A 23,473-nucleotide genomic window follows, 5' to 3' on the forward strand; every position below is an offset into this window, starting at 1 on the left:
TCTTCATTCTTCCGTTTTACCTTTTTTTTTCTTCCCTTAATTAAGATGGTTTTATATTTACCTCGATATTCAATATTTATTTATAATTTTGATATTATTCTTTTTCTCTCTTCTGAATGCTACAAAATATCGAGGTTTCATTCCTCAGTAATAACATAAAAACATGATGAGAAGAACACCACCTTATTCTTCGTCTGAAAACTCAAGTGCCCGAAGCTATTGGGCTAACGTTCGGCTTTAGATTAAGTCCCGCTCGTGGGCCATAAGGCCTATCCATACAAACGGGGTCCATAAGACCAGGTACTATTTCGAAATTGCAAGGCTGGACTCTCGGGTGATATCAGAATCATTAAGTAAGATTTTAGCCTGCTAATACGACGCCGAATCCAAAGCAAACTCGGTTAGTACCTGGCATCAGACTCGCATGCTGCTTTTCAAATAATCGCCCCCATTATTGATACAATTAATCTCCGATTCTTTTCGTCATTATCCGCCGATTATTTTAAAAAATCTCCCGATTAATTTCTGAGTGAATCCCGGTTAATCCCCGCCCCTTTCCTAAAAGATCACGGATTTGTTGTTGTTGTGGTCAAATAATCGCCCCAGTTAATTTGTTGATCGCGGATTTATGGGCTCCATTATTGGCTATTAAATGCCATTCTTTCTTGAAGGATCGCCGATTTATTGTAGTCAAATCAAATAATTGCTCTGTTTATTTGTCTGATCGCCTATTAGTTTCACAATTAATCGCGGAATATATTTCCTGGTCGCTGATCTTCATACAGCCCAAAATTAGTTATCCTGGGTCCATGTACTAAATCCTGTTCGCCATCGCCATCAGTGGCCGGTCTGCCACGGACATTACCAGAAGTGGCGTCAACCCCAAACTATCATAACCCAATCAACCTAATTTAAGGACAATAAACAAGACAGAGTGGAGTAGATACAATATTCAAGAAATTCAGAGGTCCGTAACAACCATCTTGCAATTGATCTAGACCCACGAGGCAAATTTTATTAATTATGTAACCTTACGAGTTATTTCCAGCAAACCCACCTGGCAAATTTTCCATCAAGATCTAATTGAACAAAAATATATTTGGAAATTTGATAAATAGACACCAAAAACGATAGAAAAACATTAAAAATATTTAATTTAAAGTTAATATAATTAATGAAAAACCAGTTCTACTCCAACCCTAGACAAATATTTATATATAAAGAATGAGCATGGATCTCTTGATCAATCCATTAATTATAAGGATTCGTATTGAACTAGTCCAATATATATATGGGATGACTATGATTCTCCACGACATGATACTAAACATAAACCTAATCCCATATTATAATAAATCATATCTCTGGGATTAATATGATATGACTTGATCACATGCACAAGCATGGAAAAGCAAAGCAAATGAATTAGGATTCAAGATCCACGGAGTTGATCACCTCGCATGCGGTCTCATTACCAAGCTACTGCATACATCACTACATATATTTCGTCCAATCCAGTGATACACTTATTTTGTGTGTATTTCAAGCAAGTGATCAATCAAAACCAGCATTTTAATATTCGAACTCTGTTGTGGAAGAACAGTGAAGGAAATTCTATTTACGCTCATAATATACCCGAATCATGGTTTCTTGCAATTCTTTAGACGACATGGGCCTAAAATCAAGATAGAAAAGATGTATATATTAAGAATGGTGGCGCCCGTGGCATCTGATTCTAGCTTTGCATTCCATGTCTTCATGACCGGTTATATATATATATATATATAGTAGAGTTCGTTTTCGTAAGTAAAGGAAGGCCCTTTCATCTTGTCCGAACTCAAAACCAATGGGAGCATAGCTCTGACTGTACACGTTTGAATTAGGAACCGAATTATGGACCTAACCCCCACCCACTCTCCCTCTATTTCGAATTCAACTTTTAAATGAGGCGACTTCCACTTGCATCGCTTTCTCCCACTATTTCGAATTCAACTATTAAGAGTCTCAAAAAAAAAAAAAAAAACCCATGTCATGTGCCTAAATTGATTGCAATTACAGCTCTTATAGCTAATTTACTTGTCGAAGCATGCATATTGATCCAACGGCGAAAAAAACAATTCACAGTTAATTCCTTGCTTTTTTTTTTTTTTTTGGGGGGGGGGGGGGGGCACCAAATAACGAACATATCATCGTCTGATATTTGTATTGGAAAGAAAAAAGAAATCTTAGAACCTCAAATAGATAGAATTATTTGATACTGAAAAAAGAATTTAATAAAAAAAAATTACTTTTCAATTCAAACCCATTTTCCCATGCCATGCCATGAGATAACGGAGACATTACCAGTACCGCGTTTTAGGAAAATGAACACATACATAAATAACATAAGTTATACCCGTCTCTATCCACATGTATCTGTTTTTTTTTTTTTAAGAACGAAAATTTACTTAATTATAATTTATTCAAATGAGTAATTTTAAGAGGAAAAAAATACAATTTACTTTATATCAGTCTTTATGTACCTCGTTTTTTAAAGGGATAAAAAGTTGGTGGGAATTAAAAACAAATACGAAATAACTTCCTCCGAGCAACTTGATGATATTTTAAAGGTGGCTGTTATTAAGAACAATTCCTTGTGCCTAAATGGATTGCAAATAGACTTCTTGAACAAGTATAACTGTCGTCACCCTAGCTTTAAACGTATCTGTTAGTCTACATTTACAACAGTCCAGTTGTAGGAGACAAAAAAATCGGGTAACCCTTGCTTTCACTCAATTCCTCCATCTCACAACCAAAAAAAAAAAAAATCCTCAATCTTTGATATGGATGAATTCAATTACGTACTAATCCTGTTAAAAATGTCAAATAAACATCGTAAAAAAGGTTGATTCAAAAAATAAAATTACAAGCTGCCATTCAGACCGGTTGCTTGAGTTCTATTTCGATTTATTATTTTTTATCACTTGTTTTTTGCTCAAGGATGATGGTGTCGGAAATCATTGACAATTAGTACAATAAGTATAATTTGTTAAGGTTCAATGATAATATTAATTGTTCACCGATAAACATGGAGTCCTGTTCCTTGTTTTGTTCCACAAGATAAAGACTAACTGAGTTGATCAAGAAATCGAGGATTGAGTTCAAAAACAAAAGGAAGCAATTGGAGTTTCCCATTAACAACCTCCGCAAGTTGATTTTCTCTATGAAGCTTCACCGTTGCCCCAGGATTTATCAGCAATAATCAATCACTAATTAAAAATCACTGTTTTAATCACCCGTGGCAATTTTGCTTTTAGTAACTCAATTACAAGCATGCTTGGATCTAATTGATTAACTTGAATTTTCTTTTCTGGTGTTAATTATTGAGATATGTCCGATGTAATAATATTAAATCCTTAATAATATCACAAAGCAGGATAGCTATGGTATGCCGTGGTATCCTTGACGGAGATAATCTAATTTATCAAAGAAAGAAAAAAGACATATCTTTACCCTAAGTCCCTAAGAGAGCATCCCATGTATCCCATTCATGAAATAGTAAATCGAGGAGGGAGGCAACTGAGGTTTGACTAAGTCAACAATGCCCTGTCCACGGAGCACCAAATCACAACTACCGAAGATGTTCCATCACTCTTTTTGAAAAAAAGAAGGAAAGAAAGAACCGCGAAAACTATTTAATAGACCTCTGAACATGGAAAGTGACCTAAAACACATAACAGCCAGCACTACATGGGTCCCATCAAAATCAGCCAAAAGAACGTACGGCAAATTTCACTCCGTCCCCCCTCCCTCCCTCAGTCTTTATCCACCATCTCTGCTGCTTCACGCTGAAGCAAAGATCCTTTCTACATCATCTCTTTGCTTTTTCTTTATTTCTTTTCTGTGTTAAAGCGAGTGTATTAGCTTATCGGCAGATTTCCCTCTCCGCAGAGGACCCATTGGAAATTATTAGGCTAACTAACATGCTATTCTCATAGTTATTATATATTACAAGGTCCATATTTGATACGCATGGGTAGATACTCAACGACAAAAGGGACCCATCTTAACCGAGCTTGTAGCATGGATACAAAAATACATAAAACTTTGAAAATGTAAGTTCTCATCGAAAGTCTAAACAATCACAAGCAGCTATTCGCTCCAACCCTAGTTCAAATTTGAGCCTGCGTGTTCCCATGGTTTGAAAATGATCTTTAGGCGCTTCGCCGTTGTTGACAACTGGCTAGGTATAATGAGAAGGCACGCTCATTTGCCCAGATGCGAACAAGAACTGACATGCTAACCAATTTTAAGTCTAGCCATGGTTGGATTAGTTTACCAATCTAGTCCAAAGGAACAAGGAATGTTTACACAGGGCAAAAGATTGACTGCAAGCCTGCAATGGTGCAGAGAATTGCCAACTCCTTGACAAGACAACAATGGTGTAGGAACATGATTAGTAAAACAAGGAGTGTCCGAATAGAAACTAATAAAGGCACTTTATTTCGTTATAATATTAGCTTCCAAGAGATATTATATTAGGAGAAAGAGAGAGTTGTGGATTCCTCTCCTCCTACAACCTCCAAATACCCCACCTCCCCATAAACCAACAAATTTCCCTTGCTAAACAAACCCCCTTTAAACATAACTTAACCCCGTCGTTATTACAACAAAATAGCAGCAACCCCGGATCATCTACTACTACTACTATTAAATGGCTTCCTTTTGACCTTCGTCTAAAACCTAGTCCACAAAAGCTTCATTCAATCTCCCTAGCAAGAAAAAAAAAAGCTGGATTCCTTATTGCTCTCTTTAAGAACTAAACTCGCTCTCTTTTGCTTGTAAAAACCATAAATCCCTATAAAAACTTCAACTTCTACCATCTTTACTTTGCTTTCATCATCCAAACCAAAACAAACATTATCATCATGACAGCTTGAATGCCCACAACACATGATTGATGGGTGGTCTCAATATGTCCACTCCTGAGGCAGGCGTATTTCACGATTGAGTACATTCTCTTGCCGTAAATTCCTCTTCTGCTGTGCCAAAAGTGCATTTCTTCTTGCCATCAAAGCATCTACAGAATTACAGACATCCAAAGTAAAAAAAACGAGTCGTTTCGATAACAAGTCTGAAAAATCACAAGTTTGCCAAAACATCAGAAGGATTAGGAAAAATAAATCAAGAAACTTGCTTACCATACTCGGAATGGAAGGATGCGTTATTATTAAGGCGTGGCTGAGCAAGACCACTGATATCCATGTCATCAAAGTTCAAATTTAGAGCCTGGACAACTTTAGCTGGCAGCAGAACTGTAGAGCAACCTATTGATTAAGTTAACAAATGATGTCATCGTCAAAATAGGAACAAGAAAAAAGTTAAAAATCAAATAGGATGAAAAACGACAATTACAGCAATCAACTATTTACCAGATTTCTTCTTGGGGTCAGGGGGGTTGCCATATCTGCGAGGCAAAAACACACCAGTGCCAGCACTCTCTCTTTTAACACCGGATCCACCAAGAAAAACAGCCCTCATGCCTGCTGAATTAGAGTGCTGATTTTGAGGGTGTACTTGAAGAGGAGGCCAAGCAGACTGAGGCAGTCCAAGAGGACGCCCACACCTCCCATCTTCATAACGAACATCTCTGCCTCTGCTCTGCACCTGTTGGTGTTGGTGGAATTGGGGCTGAGCTTGCCAGGTTGTCTTCACTTGTTGTCTTTCCCAAATTGAAGAGCACTGTTGCCTTAGTGCCTGTTGCTCTTGCCTCACAAATTGCTGGTACTGCAAAGCAAGAAAAATTAGCTTGATACAATACTTTCAATGTATCTGGACCAAACAGAGGCTTACGTTTTGGCAAGACTTGCTTTTTAATTTAATTTCTTTGAAACGAAATAGAGCTTAAGAAAAAAAATTTACCTGATTAACTTGTGGAACATTGTTGCCAAAAGTAGGGCTCCTCTGAGAAGGATAAAACCCAGTATTCTGATGCTTGACCGAAGTGAGATCTGGGTTTTGAGTCCTGGCTGGACCAAGCAAACCCCTACCTTGAAAATTATTACTAGTATTACACTTGTGGCCTTCATTATTGGTCATCTTTAACCTTGCAACTTGACCAGCAGCGGCATATATCAGATCCCATGTGTCATTCTTGGCCCCATACGGCGTCGTTGGTGGAGACAACACCCCGTTTGGACTCCCGTTGCTGGATACGGACCAGCTTCCTAGACCACTTAGAGTCGACTCCGGTGACCCGGCCATGACCCACTTCTTCTATCAAGTCAACGAAAAGATTACACCGTTAAGATGAAACGGCATTTAAGAAGAAAAGGAACAAAAGCACTAGTAGGTGTGAGTACTTTAAAGGAAGAGTAAAAGGGGTTGAGTTGTACCTCAGGTTTGACGGTGAGCTGCTGAGTCAGTCTCCGAGTTAACCCAGCCAGAAAGTCGTCCTCGTCACTGCTCTCAGTCTCAGTGGAGGAACCCATGACGGACTCTACCGGAGAACTGAGAGCTGAAGATGAGCCAAACGAGTCGAACTCGTAAGGGAACTCGTTAGGGAAGCAAAGGCTCGGTTTCAACTCAGTCTTGAAACCGTTTTTGTTAAAGTTCTCTTTGTCCATTAGTACCTCTTCCGCTGTAAGAAACTCAATAGGGAGCCAAGATTCTACGTCTTCAAGAGCCACAGCCATCAATATTAGGTATCTTGTTGGGACACTTTAGGGATCTCTGGCGAGACTTGGGAGGGAGATGAGGAGTGAGAGAGGAGGTGGTGGAGTGGAGATGGATATGAGAGTGGCTGGAAGGAGAAGATTTAATAATGACCAAGCAGGGTGGGATGGGTTTGCAGGCTGTGGGGGACCCAACGAGAGAAAAAGAAAAGAGAGCGCGAGAGAATAGAGAATGTAGAAGACAAGCTGCTTTTATTAAGGTTTCCGGGTCTGTTCCATACAAGATTCAAAAAAAATAAAAATAAAAAAATCACTAACTTTAATTAGGATGTGCAAACAACTGGAAGGAAAGGAATGGCCCGCTAGCTGGAGCATTTGTCCTTCTGTGTAATCCATCTCCTATTTGTTCATAATTGAACACCTAGAACTTTAATTATTTGTTAATGTTTTGATGGCGTGAATTAGTTTACTGTGAGCAGTTAACTTATGATTGGAGTTGGGGTGTGGTTTAATTAACTGGTTCTGGGTTAATTACATCTTCACAGTGGATAGTGTGGATTTTGATTATCATTCTTTTTGTCATCTGGTTGATTGTTTGGAAATCTGTATATACCAAACAGTAAGTTTTGTTTGGAAGGGTGGTTAAGTTTGTTTTTTAAATTATTTTTAAAAAAATATATTAAAATAATATTATTTATTTTTAAAATATATTTTAATATAAACATATAAATTCAAAAATTAAAATAAAATAAAAACAAAACAAAACTTGCTGAAACTTCACTGAAAAGGGCTTCGAGCTCTCTTGTCTGTTTTCTCTATTTTTAGAAAATCTGAGATTTTGTACGGTTTTAATGGGTTGTCATTTGAAAGGATGTGCCTGCATATGCCATAAGAAAATATCAACAGGTATATAAAAACTTTGAACGAATTTTCTTCTGGTAAAAGAAATGACTTCTTGTGTTTTATGCTATTGCATAATTCGAGAACACCTGGTTACAGGCAATTCTCATCTCCATGGGTGGCCCATGACTAAAGGTTTTTCTGAATAACTATTTTTGTGTATTTTTTTATGGTAGTGATGGGTTTTAAAGTTCTTTAAAAAAATATATATTATAAAAACTTATTTTTTTATTTTTTAAAAATTATTTTTAATATTAATATATAAAAAATCACAAGAAAAACCATAAAAACTGACCGCCCGGGAGAAAATTACAGAAAAAACCTTCCAATGATTTTTAAAATACAATATTAATTGAGTTCGCGTCGTTTGCAATTCCATCAACGTTGTTTACAGATAGTTTGTCTACACTTCTGAAATTCAACTCGAGATTATCCGGTACACGTGGATGGAGTGGCTTGCATGTACTGAGAGGATTATTAAACAGGAAAAAATGATTTAAGCATCTACCTTGTCAAACTAGAAAAAAAAAAATCAAAGAAGAAGAAATTTACCAATACGTGAGTGAGTTTATTTCAAGAATCACTAAGGTGTGTGTATATGCGTGCGATTGTGAATTTAATAAATTTACTAGAAACATGGCTCGCATTATGATGCGGATCAATTTTTTTATATAAAAAATATTAAAATAAAATAAAATTTAAGAGTATTAAGTTTTTTTACAAAGTTATATTTATAATATTAATAATAATATTATACTTGCATGCCCCAAGTTTAAATGAGTTTGGTTGCAACATCAAACCCGGAGCCTTTGATATGAGTCTGGTAGCAAGATTTTGTTGTAAAAGTATGATAATTAAAAAGAAAAAAAAATTAATATTACAAAATAAAAATAAAAAAAAAGATTAATTAAAAAGAAAAAACCAATAAAACAACTCATTATTTTGATGAATAGTGCTTTGCAAGAGGGGTACAGTAAAATCCCCTCACGAGATCACAATAATTTAATGATCAATAAACAAAACAAATCATAAAAGTTTAATTATTAATCAAATAGATATTAAAAGAAAAATTGAAAGAAAAAAACTACATTAAGAAAAAATAAAAAAAAAATCTTAATCAACTGGTTTAACCCGTCAAACCTGGGATTCGTGTCATAAAATTGAAAGAAAAAAGATTGATGTCTTTTAGTTAGAGTTAATTACAATATTTAAAGATGAAATTGGAAGAAAAAACTAATAAAGAAAAGGAAAAAAAATATGAATCAACTGGATTGCAAAAAAGACAAAAAAAAACAAAACAAAAAATAAAAAGACAGCTAAGCATTTCAATTTGGACTGCACTGGAAAAAATTAATTAAAAATAAAAATTAGAAAAAAATACGGATTAACCCATCAAACCCAAAACCTGTATTATGAAAATTTGATAACTAAATAAAAAAAAAATTAACATTGACAACAAAAAAGAAAAAAAAGGAAAAAAACAACTAAAAAAAACAAAAAGAAGAAAAGAAAGACGACCTAAAAATAAATAAAAAAAAAATAAAATAAAAAGAAGACAGCTCATCGTTTCACTGTATATTTGCACAGTAAAACACTGAGTGTTTTAGCTATTGTTATAATTTGAGTTAGTTTTTTTACTTGTTATTTAAAAAAAAATCATAAATTTTTATGATTAGATAGCCTTAAATCAAAACATTATATAAACTTGAATGAAAAACAAAATAAAATTTTTAATCTTAAATCTGATTATTGCATTTTTTAAATTGAAATTTGTTTGGAGCTAATTCTACTATACCTGTTTTTAAGATTCAACTTAACTTATTTTCATCATAAATTACATCACATGTAACAATTCTAACCTGCTTGTAAGTGTGGTTTGTTATTGTTTTTTAAAGTATTTTGTACTCATAAATACATCAAAATGATATTTTTTTATTTTTTAAAAAAAATTATTTTTAATATCAACATATTAAAATGATATAAAAATATATAAAAATTAAAATAAATAAATAAATAAATAATTTTTTAAAAAAAATATTTTTAAAATAAAAAAACAAACAGGTTTACAAGCTCTGAATTTATCATTGTTCATTGTCGATGCATTCCATGCCATGGCGTCATTCTCGCATGCAATGTTTCTAGAAAATCATGCACAACAAACTGAAAGCTCGACAAGTAGTGGCGGAGGGAGGGGGCTGGTAGGGGTCCCGATCCCCGTAAGAAAATGCCCCTTTTTTTGTAAATATTTATAAATTTAATAAAAATAATTGAAATTTTGTTTTGATCCCTTAAATTATAATTTGACCCTTTTAATTTTTTTTCCTTGCTCCGCCCCCGTGGACAAGGCTACCAATGTCCATTACTGCCAAGCTGAGAAGAGTAAAAAACAAAGAATCAAGCCTGGAGTAACCAAACTATATATTTTACACATCAAATTTCACCTGTTCTGTCATGATAACACTTGTCCCATTTTGATGATCATGCATATTCACAAGATCATGTAAAAGGCAACGGGATGATTTATCGGCCACGAGATGTCCAACCATGTCGCTATCGCATTAACCACCCTTGATATCAATGCTATTAAACCCTTTCTAGCAAATCCATATCCCACGGCTCACCTGGATCAATGGCTACAGTGGCTAGCAGTTTCTCTCCGTGAATAGACGTGCAATGCCCATTTTCTTATTCCAGAATTGCGAATTAAAGGACCTGTTTTTGCTATTCGGGGTAAGCTACCCGGAGGTCGGTTTGGTCCCAGCCATGCTAGAATCTCGCGTCCCAGTTTCGTATAGCCGGGACGTGGTTGCTCTAGAAAGCTCACGAGACAATAAACCACGTCTACAGCGCAGGATTGGATTGTCCAGAGAATAAAAATAATAATTAAAAAAAGGCTAGGAAAATATGACCGCTGTAAATAAGTTTCACATGAAAATGTTACCCAACAAGAATTGTTTAGAAGTATTGTTGCAATGGTTTTTTAAAGTATTTTTTATATTAAAATATATTAAAATAATTTTTTTATATTTTTTTTAAAAATTAATTTTAAGATTAGCTCATTAAAACAATACAAAACATATAAAAAATTTAATTTTTAATAAAAAAATAATTAAAATATGGATGAAACCACATTTTCAGACGCTCTCTAAATGACACTAGACATTCATTGGAGTTCATTAGTTTATTGAACAAATAAGGTTATTTTTATCTCATTACTTGAATTGTGGAATTAATAGGCTAGCCTGTTTATTTTTTAAATCAAGTTGTTATTTTGAATTATTTTATTTTATTTTATCATTTAATATTGAATTAATTTAGATTTGAAATTCATGATTTAGACCATGTTTAGCATTATGATCCATTCATGCTTTAAAAAAAATTAAATTTTTTTTAGTTGTAAATTATTATTTTAGTTTTTTTTATTATTTTGATGTGTCGGTGTTAAAAATAAAATTTTTAAAATAACAAAATATTATCTTAATGTATTTCTAAATAAAATTACTTTGAAAAGTAATATTTACAATACTTTTGAATAGGCCTTAATTGCATTTTTTTTATAGAGTTATTTTAATTTCATGACCTGAAAGTCATGGATTTAATAAGTAGTCCTAGATTAATTCATATTATTTCAATACATTGTTGTATTAATATTTTTTAAAATATATTGTCTTGAATTTTTTTATTCAAACTTTGTTTTTATTGGTTATTCATTTTATTTGTTTATCATTAAAGTTAATTAGTTCATATCAGATTAGTTTTTATATTTTTATTGTTTATTATTTTTTTTACTATTGTTAACATGTTAACAATACCCAAAATTTTTATAAATTAAAAAAAAATGATATGATCCCTACCTTAACCTCTTTTTTTTTTTTTGGAATTCGAGAAAACTCACTCTCCTAAAATTATATTTTATGAATTCAGGTGAGTAAATAAAACTTCCTAATTATTTTAAACTTTTTATAAAAAATATATATTTTAACTCGAATTCAACATCTGCTTTGCAGATCTCAATCACTTGCTTATCCATACCTGATAGCTGATAATCTAGTAAACAACTAATCGATGCCCAGCTTCGCCTTCTGTTTGTAAAACACGGTTTTTAGGGCAATCGATTCCCAGCTAGCTGATAAGCTTTTGACTTCTGTCTGCATATCACAAGGAGCATGGCATTCTCAGTCTTCAATTACTTTAATTACCTTAATTAGTCTCCCTTGTAAAAGCACAAACATAATCATTAGGATGTTTCTGCATTATTTGTTATCATTGTTGCTTAACATGATCAGAACATCCAGTCCTGTAGCATTCCCAGAGGTCCCTTGATTTGTTATCCCAGCTCTGTTTTTTTATTTTCCACCAAAAAACGGGAAAAGGAGATGTCTTTAATTTTTTTATTTTTTAAAATTTATTTTTGACATTAGCATATCAAAACGATAAAAAAATACAAATCACATTAAATTTTAAAAAAAAAATAATTCAAATTCGTTGCAAACATGGTTTACACCGCGTTCCCAAACGTGCTCTAAACGTAAAATTCCTTGTTTCTTCAAACCATCCTTTCTCCGGCAAATCTTTTACCCAGACAATGCAGTGAAACCAGAATATGAACCCGATGGTCTAAACCTTGGATTTCCTTGTTTACTGCACTAGCTATCTTGATTAGGTTTTGCAATCTAGTTGGTCCGCGCGTGTACCGAACAGTAAAAATGGGGATCAAAAGGCCTCCGAGTATTTGAATTTAAATTTGCATAATTGGAGGAATGGATTTCATCATGAGAATTGAGAACCTATCACTGGCACAGATTTTACAGAGGAAATTTTTCGCCGAGAACACCCAGGTATCTTGGATTTTACTCGAATTATAACCAATTCGCTTAACAATTGTTTGTTTCGTTCGCCGTTAAAGGGTGTTTTTACTTTCTATGCCAGTCTGACAGGTCGCCGTAGTGAACTCGATTATTTTTATTATTATTTCCATGTGCCAACCACCTCTTCAACCCAGTTACCTATCTGTCTCCATCGTCATAAATGTTTCATCTTTTTGGTGGATGATTACTTATGATCCATGCAGAGAAGCAGGTTGACATGAAATATCGTTTGACATTGTGTTTGTAGCTGTGTTTTATTAAAAAATTTTTTTGTTAAAATTAAATATAATTTGTACTTTTTGGATCGTTTTGATATGCTGATATCAAAAATAATTTTTAAAAAATAAAAAAACATCATTTGCATGTATTTCGACACGAAAAACTATTTAAAAAGCAACTGCTACCACACTGCCAAACACACTATTTAGATTCCTCTTTAGTGACTGTGAGCATTTGATCTCCAAACTTAGAAATCCATATACAATTTAGAATAAGCATCCCAACAGTAGTATTTTAAATTTCTCGATGTTATTTTTTCATTTTAATTTGTAGAAAGTATCATGGATTGATGTATATACTGGAAAATTAATGGGGTAATATTTGTTATTTTGTTTTGTATGTGGGATATATTCTAATAATAAGAGTTTGTTGCAAAATGTGGAATGATTTATCACTAAAAAATTTTGATGTGAAGGATATCGGTGAGACATGTTATGACATTGACATTAAAATTTATAAAGATGGATGTAAATATGTCTCAGTAAATCTGTATCAATAAAGTTTTAAATAAATTTTGAATAAATGATTGCTCACCAAGTGCAGCTTTCATTGTGAATAAATGACATGTTCAATTTAAATCGGGCAAGAACATTCCAATGTATGCTCATGTATGTATAAGATCTGACATTGTTGTTGTGGGTATGTTGTGGCAATATCAAACTAATCTAGGTATATATCATTAAAGAGTTGTAAATAAAGTAACGGTGTATATTGTTTTTGAAATAAATTTTATTGACCGTGATGTTTTGTTATATTCATGTGCATGCTATTTTATTTTAGAAACATCATCCTACATGACCAGAAAATAAAAACATGGTATGCTCGATAAGCAAGGTTGCCATGTATAGAACAAAACTCGAAAAACTATGTGCATTAAAATACATGGAACATAATACTTGTTATTATATGATTTGTGCATTTGTTTTCCGAGAAGGATAAAAGATTATGTTAAACCAAGATAATGGGTCAGACTAATGAACCAAGTATGGGAATGTTAAAGTCATGTTTTTTTTTTTTTTTTTTTTTTTTTTTTGGATTCGAGGAAACCCCACCCTCCGGAAAGCGCACTTTGTGGGTTCAGATAAGAGAGTAAAACCCCGGCTGTCCCAGGCTCTTACAAGAAGTGCACGCCCTGACTCGAAATCAAGACTTATTGTGCAGATCTCAAGCCTTTTGCCACCACGCTACACCCCTTGGGGACTTATGTCTTTTCCTGTTAACAAGGGAATCATTTTTTTCAAAAACTTTATTATTTGGTTCAATAAATTAACTTTCATGTCAATATTTCATAAACCAATGACATAAGAGTTGCACAAACAGGAGTTTAACGAGACTCTTGTTACATAAACACATATTTCTTGTTCTTAAGCTTGTATATTGAAATACAAACTTTTATTTGAATAAATACATCATTAAATTTTAGTGATTCATAGCTTAGAAGTACCAGGATCTTAAAAAAAAAAAATACAGGTATTTTTCATCAAAGTCGTGAATTATATCTTGATCTATTTTTTTTTTTATTGTTAAATATAAATAAAAATTATTTTAAAAATATATTTAAATCCATCCGGTATTATAAAATACTCGTAAATGTGAGATTTCTTACTCCCAGTACAAAGATGACAGAACTATCCAATATCTTAATTTATTTTAAAAAACAAGGTATTAGATTTCTCGACACAAAAAATAATTAGCTGACATGTGGGATGAGGACCTTCCTCGTGCAAACAAAACAAAAGGAGCTTTTAAAACTTGAATCATCTCTCAAGTATCTAATCCAATACATTTAACCTCTACCCCCATTACCCAGTGAACGTGCGAGTGTATTTGTTTTTTGAGTTGGTTCTTTCAGCCTAGGTTTAAAAAAATAAATTATATAAAATATTTTTAGCTATGGTTTTATAAAAATAAGTGATTAAAAATATATTTGATATTGTGATAGTTTTTGTAATTATAATTTATTTTTTTTTTTTAAATCATCTTTTTAGCAAAAAAACACGTTCAATGTATTTGGTTAAAATCATAGTTGAAATTCATGTTATAATAAAAATAAAAAAAAATATGTAGTAATTTCTTATTTTGCAATTGTAATCCAAGCTTTGCAACCTACATCTTATCAAGTTTTTTTATTGCACAAGTCAAGCACGCTTGATGTAAAATTATGCAAATACAAATTTTTCTAATTTTTAAAAACAATTTGTAGCTTTTTTGTTTATATAGTTGTTTCTCGAACTAAAAAAAATTTCGAAAGTTGTTTTGGTTTATTTGTTTTAACCAACAATACAGAAAGAATAAAGTAAAGGAAAATGTAGGATGAGTGGTCCACTCGAAGCATGTTAAAAGTTGCTTAAAAACCAAGGTCAAACCTTTATTTGTTAATGGGTTTCATGAACCAAACCACATGTTTCATTTTATAACCAAACACCAAACAATTAAGGTTGGGTAAAAACACAACAGCCGCCTCCAAAATAAATGATCCCGAAGGCGCGTTTGAAATCAGGGTTGAATTATGTTTTTTTTAAAAAAATAAAATATATTTTTAGATTATTTTAATATATTAATATAAAAAATAAGTACTTTTAAAATGAAACTCATTCATGCTATACACAAACATGTAAAATAAATAAATAAGAATTTTTTTATAAATAAAAAAAATATTATTTTAGTTTTTATAAAATAAACATTTAAAATGAAATTATTTTCAAAGTTAAAAAGATAAAAATTATTTAACTACTCAAACAATTTTTTCTAAAAAAAAAAAGGTACACAAGGCACCAGATGCCATGAGCTGTAAAACTGTGATTAACTTTACAATTCACAGTTTTTGGCTGGCCTTATCCTTGCAATGGCCTGATGTTGACTGCCATGGATATCCCGTGATATGTCCAGTGAGCAAAGCATTGCCCTTCATGAGATACATTGGAATCTGAATCTTTGGTGACGTGTCCGCTTTACAAGATTCGGCAGCTTATCTGTCATCTTTCCCACCATATCCGGCTGTCACTCCAGTTTTCCCGCCTCTTTTAACGGCTGTCTCTTTCAGCCGGTTTTTCCGTTATAACACGATGTATACTCTTTTATATTTCTGGTATTATATTTTCGTGAAAAATAAATATCTCAGATATTCATGCCAGACCTCCCTGTGAATGAGCTGCCGAGCTTTCTCACAGGTCACAACCTTCCTAACACTTCACATTATTTACTTTACTTTAAAAACCAGTTGAAGGGGTTTATTTATATTTCAATTACAAGTTATTTGATAAAAAAGATAGTTGAAAAAAAAGTGATGAAAAAATAAATTAAAGTCATCATTTTCTCTACTTAAACCATACAGTACCTGCAAACAAAGAAATTTCACTACCCTGTTTTATAACCATTCACAAATTGCATGTTACAATTATTATTATTATTATTTTATCAAGTTTATAAATGTGATTGGAATTTATTGCTAAGAACATGTTTCATTGACCAGTGTTATCATGAATTGTATTTAGCAATTCTCGATATACTAATTAAGTTTCAAGTTATTAGTATATTAAAATCCAAGCCAAATTAATTAAACCAAGAAAATTAGAAACTGAAAAAATTAAACGTAAAAAAACCATTTAAAATTTAAAAAAATCCAACTTATTTGGTTTTATAAGTGTAAAACCGAAAAAATCAAGTCAAAACCGGTTTTTATCCTAAAATCCAAGCCAAAACTGGTTTTTATCCTAAAATACCGAATCAAAACCGGTCGTTTGAACCAGTTTTAATTTTAATTTTGTTTTTTTTAATTTAATTTGATTATTTTTTTATAAAAACTGAACCCAACAAAAAATAATCACCTCTATTCTTCAAATACTAATTAAGTTTCAAGCTACTAGTATTTACTATGTTTAAATTTATATAAAAGCAAGTATTTTTCTTCTTCTTATTTATGACGAAATGAAGAGATAACAGCGTTAAAACTGCCGTTTGCTTCCAAACAATCCAGAAGACTAGTCAGGAATCGGAGGTCACGAGTTCTATGAATCGCAATTTATAATTTTCCCGCCAAAGGTGGATACAGTTAACAAAAAAAAAAAGGAAAGAAAAAAAAACAAAGATAATAAAATGATTTCAGGAAATCTCAGATTTTATTTTTGAAAAAATAACATGGTTTTGTAAAAGTTATGGGAGAATAACATAAGTTGTAAGAGAATTTAAAGATAATATAGTTTAAACATAACTATATTTTTAAATATTTTTTTTATACATATTAACTTTTCAAATAATGGCTGTTTAGTCTTGTTTTAAAAAATATATATATTTTTAAAATTAATTAGTCTAAACAAAAATCAATACAAAATTTTATAAAAATCTAATAGTTAAAAAATAAAATTTAAGATTTGATAGTAAGAGAATATAATTTCTATGAAATTATATTATTTTTTTAGTTGATGTTAGTTTCTCTTAAAAAATTTACCAAAATTATTAGAATGATAAAATACCCGGAATTTCAATAGAGAAACAAAAGGAGGGTAAGGCGGTGGTAGTTGGCGCCGAAAAGCACTTCACTGTTAAGTCAAAAATACCGGAAAATGATTTTCTCTCCTTTTGAAAAATAATTATAGAAAGTCAAAAAGAAAAAAAAACTATAAACCTTGATTTGATATTTTGATTTGATGTGGAATGTCATTGGAGATATTTTCTTGCCTTTTGCTTTTACAGCTTCTGCTTTTAAATGTGTTTTAAAATCATGTTTGTTTTTTAAAAAATATCAAATTATTATTTTTCTTAATTTTTTATTTTTATTTTAATGGTATAGTGTTAAAAATAATTTTTTTTTTAAAAAAATACACTTACTGAAATACCAAAAATACTTTTTAAATTTTTGAAGTATAGACGTACACCTGATCACGTTAGAAACTTGAAATTTTTGTTCTGTAGGGATAATATTGTATTTTAGGTAACTGGCATGGGCTGCTGCCTTTTACAATCCATGCTTGGGTGGGCTGGTCAGAGACTCAGAGTAGATTGAAAGAACAACTGTTTTTTCCACCCGCGACGACGCGCGTGGAAAGATAGCTATATTAAAATGAAGGTGAAAGATAAAGAGAAACCTCGAATTACTCCCCAGTATATCCACCAATTCCTTGTTGACAGCCAATATTTATAAGATTTTCAATAAATTTCTAAAGTATTATAGATTCCTGATTTGACTACTACGATGCAATTCCTTTGATGTCCTCTTATTTATTGGAATAGAATGATGCTATATTGAAGATGGTTAAACGTTTCACGTTAAAGATTTCTTATGACTCTGAATATGAGGACATAAATGAAAAACATTTGATACATTTAGAATGAAATTGCATGAAGTTGAGAATAGTGTAATCCATTCACTAATTTAAAATGTTATTTCCTTAAAAAAAAAACATACAAGTAGATTTAATTGCTTATCTAATTTTCGACTTCTGTTGAGTAAAATATAAATTACAATTATAGCATGTTAAGTCTCTCACACACCCATCAAAATGCACATCCCTTTTTAAAAAATTAAAAAAAATGACTATCCTTTCTCTTGATATGTTCAAAAAAATAAAGTAATATTGGCTTAACAAACATGACATACTCAAGATATTTGATCTTGATATTCCACTGAGTAAAAAAATAATGTGAGTTCAGTAAAAATATCAGACTTAAAACATTTGAACTTAATAATTAGTTAAGTTCGAAACAACAAGAGTTTGATAGGACATTCAAATTTGATAGTCGATCACGTTTATTGTAGTTGAACTTAATAGTTAGTCAAATCCAATATAACATATATTTCAAAAATATATCAGATTTAAAATATTTGGACAAGTCCAAGGTAACACGTATCAAGCAAACATGACAGAACCAAAGCAATTGACTATGCAATTAATCAAGTGCATCATATTTTTATTAAATATTAATATAATTTTAAGAAATATTTATCTCTAATTAAATGCTATAAAAATAAAATATAAGTTTTAGATATATAAAAATTCTTAAAGAACTCATTATATTTATATCAAATATTAATATACATGTAACAAATATTTATATTTCATCAAATAATATAAAGATAATTTTTTTAAAAAAAAAACTTATCAACTATAATACACTACTACTAGACCCTAATCAATGTGGGGCTACGTTTAGCACCGTGCTGCATTTGTAACGCGGTATATGCATCTCGATTCTCACAATAATATATTTTTTAATTCTTAATAAATCTCATAATAAAATGGCACCCTCGGATTTATTAATTGGAAAATGGGAGCACTAGATAGGTAGTGCCTGACAAACTCCTTGTAACGAGCGCGTACGAACATAAGAAAGAGAACTGAGTGGGTGGGGCTATGCTTGCCGGCTAAAGACCGCGAAATCTACTTCTCATCACTTTCATTCTAGCTAATATTTAACTACAGAAAATCCATAATAATAACAATAATTTGCTTAATTAGCTTTACAAATATGACATGCAAAAGGGAAAAGCAGAGGCTACCCTTTGCTTGATGTTTCAGCAAAAGATTTTTTGAATCTCCCGCCGAAAGACAGAGAGAGACCTAACTCATAATCAAACGTCACAATCAAAACGAGTCCATAGGACAGGACAGATATTATAATTATAAATAATTCTGCACCTAATAAAATTATATAGTAAATGGTCACTGGCCTTCTTTATTAATCTTGTCACTTTTGGTTGGATTCCTTGTGGAAATATGCCGCCTTCTTGTCGTTCGAATTTTGAACCCAACGGCCAGTCTTGTTCAGCAGCTATTTCTTGCTAGCAGCCGAACCCCGCGATCTCCCTGGCCTGTGAGAAAATTTTGTACCATCCTGGTTTATGAACAACTGGACACCTGCACGTGATATCCTCGTGCGCGAGGTTCACATGGTTGTCCTTCGGGCAGAGATCATTGGCGACAATCCGTGTAAAAAGCACTTGATTGGAACATATTTTGAACTGGAGAGGCTACAATACACCAGAAGGAGTTGATATTGCACGGGGAAAAAAAAAAACAAAGATGGACACCGACATGTGTCAAATGATGGGAACTCAAGTTATATTTTTTTTTTTAAGGATTTTTTCCCAACCAATAATCCCATCTTGATTTAAAAAAAAGTAAATTAAATGGAAGAATGAGCTTGTCTCAGGTAAAACCCTGGTTGAACCACAAGCGGGGGCACATTGAACTAGACTTGTACTGTATGAGTGGGTATGTTGGTGTGACCGGTGGCCCGTGTTAATGCAGGGGACCATGACCTTGAGCGAGAACTGGCTAGCTAGTCTCTATTTTCGTGCTGAAAAAAAAGGGCAGGTCAGCTTCCATGACATCACGTACCAAACTAGAACCAGTGTATTGAATATTGATGGGTGTGTGTTATTTGTTTCCAAGGTGTCCTAATGTATCCTTTATTGATGAATAGAGATGCACAGAGGTAAATAAGAGCATCGCCATATCTAGTCCCAACTGTTTATCAGTGGATTATTGGTGAGGTTTCAAGGCGACCAGCAATTTCTGATCTTGTCTTTGGGATTTTGCCACCTGTTTTCAAAATTTTGAAGATTGATGTAGGCCCATGTTACCATGTACACAGGCATCGGATACCATTGGATTTTGGATGAAAGTGATGTTGGAAAAAAGAAGAAGAAGATAAAACTAGTGGTAAGTTTCGTAGCATAAAGAGGGTCACATGGGGAATATCAAAATGGGTAGTCCACGGTCAAATCCTCGAAGGAAGAGCAATCTGTGGGCAGTTATTTATTTATTTATTTATTTTTTAATATCTATATATATTTTTTTTAGCTTTGATTGGAAGTTTTGTAATTGGAGTTTTTTTGATAATGTATTAAAATATTATTTATATTAATTTATTAAAATTAAAATAAAATATTAATTTAAAATTATAAAAAATTTAAAGTTTTTTAAGAGAATAGATGGACTTCAATGTTAACGGGTGTTTTGGATAACGATATTGATCATTTTTAAAAATATTTAAAAAATAATATTTATTTATTTTTTATAATTAAATATTAAAATTAAAAATAAAAAAAATGAAAAAATGAAAATAATTATTACTAAAATAGAACAAAGTAAACTTTAACAACATAAGTAAGAAGAAGAAAAAATTAAAAGAATAAATAGCAAATTGAAAAACATAACGATGACAATTGTAATTTAAAGAATAAATTAAAAATATATAAAAAATTTATAAAAAAAAACAATGATGAAAATAAACAATAAAAATATAATGACTAAAATTGAAAAACAAAAAGAAAAAAGGACAAACATTTACTTTTTATATACAAGAGAGAAGAAAAAAAGAAAAAATAAAACGACCACTAACAACAAACCATCAATCATTCACCTTCATGGGTTCTGCTAGTAAGATGACAAAGTGGAAGGTAAGGTTTGACCATTGAAAGACGTCGCATGCGCCACAAAAAAACTCAAAACCATCTACGTGCTAATAGTTTTTAGGTGTAAAAACAATAAAAATTCAACATAAAAATATAAATACATCCCTTGTAATTTTGGAAATCACAAATAAACCCGTATAAAAGAATAAAAACACCCGTAAATACATATCTATTTTTTTTTAATCTTTTCTAAAGGCAAGATGTATTCCAATTGGAGCCTCACAAGGAAAAAACCAAAAAAAAAAAAAAAAAACTTGGTTAGCAACTGTAGTTTCTTTTTTCTTACATCAAAAATTGTATTTTTACTATTTTAAAGTTTTTGAAAATATAAGTTTTAAATGTTATTGACTCGAGGTTGAATACATAATTTTATTGTGTAAAAACTTGAAAAAACATAAATATCTTTAAACTATTTTTCAATGACCAATGAGGTATTAAAAAGTTCAAATTACCCCACAATCAAGACCGTTATTTTTTCACTCAAGAAAAATAAATAAATTTGTAGCGATATATAATAAAACCGTGTCTAATACTATATTAAAAAGCATTTACGCTATATAGTTTGTTAAATGTTTGAAATTATCCCTTCGGGAGAGAGGGCTCGAAGCCATGATGGACCGTGAAAATCACCCGAATATCCAAGACTCAAATAAAGCTCGTATCCATTCGTTTGCCATCGATCGGGGCTCGAGTTTATTTAGGATCCTAGTAGCTCTTCTAATGACTCAACATGTTCAAAATGAATGAGCTTGTACATGATCCGGGGCTGGTTGCTAAATCGAAATATATTACCCTAAGATCGAACTTGATCTACTCATGACTAATCATAAGAATATATACAAATTACATGCCTTAAATGAGTTTACATTCCTTGATCTCATGTGAATGGTCCTGTCATCATCCCCAATTGTACACAGTCCATGAAGCTCAAAACTAGAATAACTTTTGTAAATGGGAAAAACATTAAACATTCTGCTCTTTCATAAATACACTCACACGAGATTCAACCGTTCTGCTTCACACCCATGTGAGTTCAAGACTTTGTTGATAGCTTTAAACCCAAGGAAAGTGAGGATCTTTTAATCGAAGAAGAAAACGACCTCGTATTCTTTCTCTTGCCCATATCTAAATATACATGCACACATCCTCACGTGTACATGACCTTTTATCTCTTGTCTAATTTTGCTTAGACATCGGAAAATTAATCCGTAACCCTTTACGTATGTACGAAGACTTGTTTTGGAGTGTTATGGCAATCCAAACCTCGTCTATCATGTCTTCTAACCCACAATAGCATTCGGAAGACCATTAACTATGATTGCGCAGAATTGGGACCTCATTTCTAAGCCTGAAAAAGTTGAGTAATATGAGAGAATGCTGCGTGGATGTCTCCACCTTTTGTTGCATGATTTATGTGCTTCCGAACATCATGTTTATATTCATAACTTAATGTTCAGAGAGATTAATTTCCTGTAGTCATTGGCGCTAGGTCGACCAGGAATGGATCTACATGTTTATTCCTTCTTTACTTCGTGTACCTTCGGATGGCCATAGGTCCGCCGTGAACTAAGTTAAAAGGGAACGAACAATCTGGGGATACGGCGGCATGTGGTGTTTTATTGACCCGAGGATAAGCCTTGTGTTACGCTCGTATTAATTCCTAAAGGATTGCCAAGAACCAGCTTAAGCCACGCGTGTGACACTCGACGAGATAAAAAAGATGATTTATCAGAAAAGAAGAGAGTAACAGTCCAGAGCACACTTCGACAGCAGATTTCCAAAGGCGTCCTAGAGTAATCTCCACCTTGAGCCGGTAGAGTTCTAATTTAATGCACACGTGTCGAAGAGTGACGACTTTGAAAGGTGGCATCTGTCAGGCGCCATTTACATAACAGTAAGAACAAGGAAGACTGATTTGAGAAACAGGATTCATGAAGAGAGTCCACACGTAGCAACACTACAATAATCAGCTCTCAAGGCACTTTAGGGTATAAATTGTCAGCAAATCACTTAAACTTGAAGGCTATATTATTGTAGTCTTGTAAGCAAATTGGTCTCATCATGAACATAAATGCCTTTATATTTGTAACGTGAAGTACAATCAATTCGGGTTTTTGTTTCATTAACAACACTTCCTTTTCGTCATAAATATAAATGCCTTTGTTATTTATTTTAATTTTTCAAAAATAACTACAGCATAAAAAAACCAAGTTAAATCGCTGTTATTGTATGTTAAAAAACAAAAAAAAAATCAACGAAAAGTAAAAATAATAATTCTATGCAAGAGTCTCGCATTAGTTTAGAATTTAGCTTCTTAATCTCCTCATCTAAACTCTCTTGTAAGAATCAATCCTGTT

At 32.2% G+C, this 23,473-nt stretch overlaps 1 protein-coding gene across 2 annotated transcripts; it reads right to left on the minus strand.

The window, feature by feature from the left end:
- Positions 1-4,459: 4,459 nt before the first annotated feature.
- Positions 4,460-6,882, minus strand: LOC118059653 (uncharacterized). Of its 2 annotated transcripts, none has more exons than XM_035072564.2 (5): positions 6,375-6,882; positions 5,902-6,252; positions 5,412-5,766; positions 5,181-5,306; positions 4,460-5,059 (listed from the first exon to the last, which is right to left on the minus strand). In XM_035072564.2, the coding sequence occupies exons 1-5, from the start codon at positions 6,672-6,674 to the stop codon at positions 4,950-4,952; spliced, it is 1,242 nt and encodes a 413-aa protein (XP_034928455.1). In that variant the 5' UTR covers positions 6,675-6,882; the 3' UTR covers positions 4,460-4,949. The 2 variants fall into 2 exon arrangements, with proteins under 2 accessions (XP_034928455.1, XP_034928454.1); XM_035072563.2 differs by having other exon boundaries at positions 5,902-6,255; positions 6,375-6,881.
- Between the last annotated feature and the right edge of the window lie 16,591 nt (positions 6,883-23,473).

The sequence above is a fragment of the Populus alba genome, chromosome 10, assembly GCF_005239225.2.
Source record: "Populus alba chromosome 10, ASM523922v2, whole genome shotgun sequence".
Lineage (NCBI taxonomy): Eukaryota > Viridiplantae > Streptophyta > Magnoliopsida > Malpighiales > Salicaceae > Populus > Populus alba.

What these genes read in the sequence shown, in the direction of transcription:
- LOC118059653 (XM_035072563.2), bottom strand. Translation starts at nt 6,674, where the DNA reads ATGGCTGTGGCTCTTGAAGACGTAGAATCTTGGCTCCCTATTGAGTTT. An exon ending in ATGTTCCACAAGTTAATCAG is followed by an intron (nt 5,767 to 5,901) that starts GTAAATTTTTTT and finishes CTTGCTTTGCAG; the next exon opens with TACCAGCAATTTGTGAGGCA. An exon ending in ATCCTTCCATTCCGAGTATG is followed by an intron (nt 5,060 to 5,180) that starts GTAAGCAAGTTT and finishes GTAATTCTGTAG; the next exon opens with ATGCTTTGATGGCAAGAAGA.